Source organism: Montipora foliosa, chromosome 9 (genome assembly GCF_036669935.1).
Source record: "Montipora foliosa isolate CH-2021 chromosome 9, ASM3666993v2, whole genome shotgun sequence".
NCBI classification, from domain to species: Eukaryota; Metazoa; Cnidaria; class Anthozoa; order Scleractinia; family Acroporidae; genus Montipora; species Montipora foliosa.
In genome coordinates, this window is record NC_090877.1 from 49,813,024 (window position 1) to 49,819,240 (window position 6,217).

Sequence of the window (6,217 nt, forward strand, 5' to 3'; positions counted from 1 at the left end):
GGAAAGAAAATCAACAGCGATCTGCGCCCAGTGTTTACGAGCAAGAAAATTGGCGACGACATCTTAGTAGTAGAGGCCAAACCACCGTTAATAAATCAACAATGCGTTGTCTATAAATTCAAATGTGATCTGTGTGATGCGGATTATGTTGGCTATACTTGCCGACACCTTTTCCAACGCATTGAGGAACACAAGCATTCTGCTATTGGAAAACACCTGCGAGACGCCCACAATCAGAAGAACAAAGATCTTCAGGAACAATTTACCATTCTTAAGAAATGCCGTGGGAAATTTGAATGCTTAGTTTACGAAATGCTTTTTATCCAAGAAAAGAAACCTCAGCTGAACGCTCAATCTGACTCAATCAAAGCAAAACTATTTAGTACCTAATTGTTACCCTCTACGTTACACATTGCAGTGTTTTTAATTACATGCAACGAGATTTCCACACACATTCTTAGTATTTAAAAAACTCACAAGAATCTGAGTTTTAGTTTTCAGTTTTTACGAATTTGAAAATGATGAACGAATCATCGAAACATCATTCAAAATTATTATCACTAATTTTTACTCTCAATTGTTTGTCCAAAACCTCCGCTATTAAAAAAAAATTAAACTGGAAATATGAGACAAGATATTACAAGGTCGTAAATGCTATTGCCCTCATTTTTTGAATGACCTTTACAAAAGAGTGATAAATGTATTTTTTTGGATTATAGACTCTATAACCCAATCATTAAGACTGGAATTTTGCAGAGTGGTTAAGCATTTGAACCACAAACCCTGTGAGGGAAGTCTGAATGTATGGCAAAAACATCTCCATTTTGTGGACGAAATACACCTAAACATTATGTTACTATTTGTGTCTGGTGCCCCAAGAAGGAGCCATATTAAATTAAAGATGAACTGTCCAAGTTAAATTAAGATTGGTTATTTAATGGTAATACATGAAGCAGCCGTTAACCTAGCAACCTTTGTGGCTTTCTTAATTGGTGTTGATACAAGAATCCTCCGTACAAGAAGGGTTTTCTCTCCACTAACTAAAACATTCACTAATTAGCAGGTAGTTTGAGGGCAATATTGTGTGTGTGAATGGTGAGTTGAGGAAAAATCATAGACAAAAGTTAGGGTTAGTCTGTAGAATGAGGGGGAGAAATTTACAAAGCAAACTGTCAACCCCAAAATAAGGTTAACAAATGAAACAAACTCTGTGTGAAATTAAAAACTTTAATCACAGAAACATAGTACATGTATGAAAAACTGAATCACGTAGGAGGGATTAACAAATATTTGACCATGAAATTTATTCAGCAGAAGTGGCCGGCTTGGTGGTGATGTCTCCAAAAAGGCGTGTGGTGTATGAGGCCACCTAAGCAGAAACAGCCACAAGTCAAAAAGGGACCTTGCCGAGTGCTGGAATATGACACTGACACCTTGAAAACAATATGAAACAGAGAGTTACTGTATTGATCTGTACTAATTGATTGAGTAAAAGGGCTAGATCAGCCACATCGTTTTTTCTTTTCTTTAAATAAGCCCTCAGACCCCCCAAAATAGATGCCAGCTGTGATCCTTGAGTGTGAAGTAGCTATGCTATATTTTTTAAGTTCTCTGTGCGGTGTTGCTAGTCAAGCCTAACAATAAATACAGTCATTGTTATTTTTTAAGGGATGTTCCAAGGCTTGTGCTTTTAGTTATTTTATTTATGTTTCACACAGTGGAACAAAAATTTCATCATATTGATCAGCCACAGGTTAGCTAACTGCACAAAGGCAAAGAAAACAATATGGGGTTTGGTAGAGGATGGGGAGTCTTAAAACGTAGCAGTAGTGATAGGCTACAAATTGCTTTTCCTCACGGGAGGATATTCTACAAGGAACTGTAATCATTGCTTTGTCCTCAGTTGTTACAAAATATGAAGGAGTTGCCATGGAATAGTAATTGGCTTTTTTGCATAGTTATACCTAAGGGGGCAAGGACATTGTATTTACAATAACTTATCAGTTTGCATTGTTTGCTGTGATCCATTTTAAGTCTGGTCTATATATTACCTCGAGATCAAACATTGTTTGCCATGTTATGAAGTGTTCTGACGCATCTGTCTTTCTGTGGAATGTTTGTTGAAGCTCTTGTTTCCAGGCTTTGAAGTAATTAAGTACCGGTACTTGGTTTAAGTTGGTAACACGTTGATCTGTTTTGACTGCAGTGGACTGTTATCTTTGAAGACATTCCAAAGCATTTCACATTTTCATAAATTCTTGTGTCTTTTCTGTGGTGTTGTGCAAAGCCATGTCTTTGCAAACTTTTTCGGACAGAGTATTAACAGCAAGCTTTACTCGTATTTTATTTTAGCTGAAAGTCTAGAGATCCGAAAATTATAGGGATCCAAACTTACCTTTTCGAAAATTTAAGCCACAAAAAAGTCTCCCGAAAATTCTAGGTGACCTTTTAGGGTAACAATCCGTTAAAAATGGGCAATTCTGTTTTCCGAAAATTGACGTTGGGTGCCCCTGAATACTAAAATTGCAGTCAGGGATGGACATCAGAAAATAAAATTTGTTCTTGACACTGACTCTTCTTAACATTAGAAACAATGTTAATAAAACTACAAAGATGTTTCTACCACACAACTTCGGCCTTCATGGGTTTTTTAAAAAGGCCAACTGCGTGACGGCTTTCTAACGGTTTACAGTTCTGCGCGTTCTACGCCAGCAAAAACATAACAAATGACCGCTATGCGTGATCACACAAGGGATTTGTAACATCCGGGATGTCATTATGTTCGTTTCCCTCGTTGCTGTCTTTGCGAATACCAGGCCTCAAGAAAATGTCTCTCCTGAAAATTACAAGCCTTGTCTGCAGTTATTGTCGCATGATCAAAGTCTATACTATGGACAAATTGGTTCGCGTGTTGTTGAACTTTGAAGAAAGAAACAAAGAAACCAACAGGTTTCTTCATTTTCTCCTTTTTTTTTCTTTTTTTTTTCTGCAACAAATGCAGGGCGATCTACAGACAGACAGACAGACAGACAGACAAACAGACAGCCTTTATTTTAGCACGATGATAATAAAAGCTATGCAGCTTATTCTAAACTGAAGTTATTTGTTATTTTATTGTCTTGTTGTGTCAGTCCCCTGTTTCAACAGTAGTACAGTCAGCAGCATTTGCTTTATCCAATCTTGCATGAGGAGAACAAGTTGTCGCTGAAGAGATGCTGAATGCCGGAATAGTGTCTTCTATTGTCAGCTTACGCACCCCAGAAAAACACCTGGTAGATGTTGCTGGAGAAGTTGCTTGGGTGCTTTCATACTTAACAGCAAAGCCTAACTGTGTTCCAGTATTTGTCTCAAGTGGCATCATTACCATTCTTGTTCCTTTTTGAATTCCCTTGCTTAGGAATCACCCCATAACAGCCAAGTAGTGACTCCATTGTTACGAAGTCTAGGTTAGATGACTGTTAGTACGCATGTTCTTCTCAGTGTTCTTGACAAGAAACAGGTCTTGGGTCTAAAACTGGACATAGACCACTTTCATATAAATGGCGACCACCTAGTTACATTCTTTTGTATTTATGTTAATGAGACCTACTCCCTTCATTTTGAAGCAAATATTACTTTGAAATTTGCTTGTTGTTGCGAGGCTAGAAAGGCTTATTAGCATTAAAACAAAACAATATTTTACTTGGCCGCCATTATGAAACAGGTCTATAGAAAGACACCTGAACCAATGACAGAAGTGATAGTCTTAAAAAGGCAAGTAGAAACTCTGCTGTTGACTCCAACCGTGCCTACTAAAGTTAGCCAGAATACTGGAACTAATTTTATTCTTGTTGTGGTCCATCTCAAACACCGGAATGTGTTAGGGTTAGGGTTAGGCTTGGTCTGTGTTGTCGTTTCCGAAAGACCCACAGAAATAAGAAGACACTTGTGGCCCTATATATCAGGTTACGTGCCAAGGGTTGGACTGTGGCAGCTCGTATGTGGGAGAGACCGAGTGGACTTTGAAATCGAGGTTCGCGGAGCATCTTAGACCAAGCAGCGCTTCGTCTGAAGTCTCACAGCACATACACAGGGACTACCCTGGACATAAGGTTGAAGTAGAGGTGTTAGACCATGAAGATCGTTGGATAGAGCGGGGCATCAAAGAGACCTTCTATATCCGGGTTCATAGGCCGGACTTGAACCGTGACACTGGAAGATACCTGCTCCCCCACATCTGGGACAATTTGTTGCGGTCACGTGTTGCTAAATAACGTGACCGTTAACAGTTTACCGGTTCACAATTCTTGTTTTTCATTTATATGTGAACAAGCCTCCGAGAAGGAGCCGAAAGCTCGTACGCTTCAACTTTATATAAGTACTGTGTATAAGTTTTTAAAACTAGTTTAACACAATTGCAATATTGAAGCAAGATATTCTTTTATTTTTTGTCCAGTCAAGATCATTGAAGATACCTTTCCCAGTAAGGATAATTAAAATAAAATAAAATAAAATACAATATTATTTCTAAACTATCTTGCTGTACATACATTTATGCATTTTCTTTTAATTAAGGCCTTTTAAAGTGTAGCTTATCTGCTTATCGATTTATTTCTTGTAAATTTATTTGTAATTAGTGTAGAGATCAGCGGTACTACTTGTAAGGACATGTGCACTGCGCGGGGTCTGGAAGCCATGATGGATTAAAACTGTTAGTGTTAACTTCGTATCTATGTTTTATCCGTTTGCATCGGCTTAAAATAACGAGATTATGACATGGTGTCAGAAGTAAACCACGCACCGTAACCTCCGCCATTCTGATCGTGACATTTTATACCGAATACGAGCGGCAAATTCAAGTAAGCAACTTCGGAGATCGGAGCACATGTCACAAGAAAACGTGCCTACAACAAGTCAAGAGGTAAACTAACAAGAAATGGCTATGCACTTTGGCCTTCCACCTCCGGAACCACTTGATTTAAGCGGTGGTAACATCTCCGATAATTGGAAGAAGTTCAAACAGAAGTTTACTAATTATGAAATCGCCACTGGAATAAACAAGTAAGAAACTGCGACCAGAGCGGCGACGCTGCTAAAAGTCATCGGCAATGATGCTATCGACGTTTTCAACACGATAACGTGGGATGCAGAAGGTGATGACACAAAGATTGAGAAGGTATTACAGAAATTTGAAGAACACTGTGAACCAAAAAAGAATGCTAGTTACGAAAGATACAAGTTCTTCTCAAGGGCTCAAGAGAGCGGCGAAACTATCGACCAGTATGTGACTGTACTTAGAAAATGGAGTGAAATTTGTGAATTTGGAACACTAAGGAACTCTCTTATCAAAGATCGAATTGTGCTTGGTGTAAGTAATTGCAAGGCGAGGGAAAGATTGCTTATAGTACAAGAACGGACCCTTGAAAAAGCTCTAGACGTGGTTAGATCAGCGGAAATGACAGAAAAGCAACTTCAAGAACTGGAAAGTGACTCATCACTACATGGTATTGGCAAGGAGAAGAGCAAATCTGTCCTCAAGAAGCAGCTCTCAGATAAGGAGGAAAAACCACCTCCAAACAAGACTTTTAATTGCAGGAATTGCGGAACAAGACATGGTGCGAGAGAATGCCCCGCGAATGAAAAAACGTGCCGCAATTGCCAGAAACAGAAACACTTCCAAAACATGTGGCAGGTCCTAGTGGGCTTCACAAAGCATCAACTTTGAAGTTGATAGAAGTGTAAGAGAGAGCGCCATAAAGTTAAAGGATACTGATCGTTTAGCTAAACTTGCGGGTGGTGACATGGTGGTCATTGAAGCAAAGTATCATGTGAAGTGTTTGGCCGCATTGTACAACCGAGTTCGAAAGTTACAACACCTTCAGCAGAAGAGGACAGTAATGAAACAACTCTCCATGGAATCGCATTTGCCTCACTTGTTTCATACCTGGAAGAGTTTCGTGATTGTGAAAATGTAGCAGTGTTTAAGCTTGTCGCACTGGCAAAACTGTATTCTGCAAAACTCGAGGAGCTCGGAATTACATCTTCAAGCAAGATCAACACCACAAGATTGAGAGAAAGACTGCTTGGGGCATTTCCTGACCTAAGTGCTCATACACAAGGAAGAGATGTGTTGCATATTTTTAATCATGCCATTGGGGATGCTATTAGAAAAGCCTGTGAGCAAGACTACATCTTGCAAGAGCGGCTAAGATTGTGCATAGAGATCTTTTCAAAATGA

General features: G+C 39.1%; 1 protein-coding gene and 1 pseudogene across 1 annotated transcript; both read left to right on the forward strand.

Moving 5' to 3' along the window:
* The window catches only part of LOC137971921 (uncharacterized), a 999-nt pseudogene extending 609 nt beyond the window's left edge, over nucleotides 1-390 (forward strand).
* A 3,304-nt stretch (nucleotides 391-3,694) lies between these two features.
* On the forward strand, nucleotides 3,695-6,217 carry LOC137971922 (uncharacterized). The gene is made up of 3 exons (XM_068818660.1): nucleotides 3,695-3,753; nucleotides 5,059-5,667; nucleotides 5,797-6,217. Exons 1-3 carry the CDS (start codon nucleotides 3,695-3,697, stop codon nucleotides 6,215-6,217), a joined length of 1,089 nt encoding a protein of 362 aa, XP_068674761.1.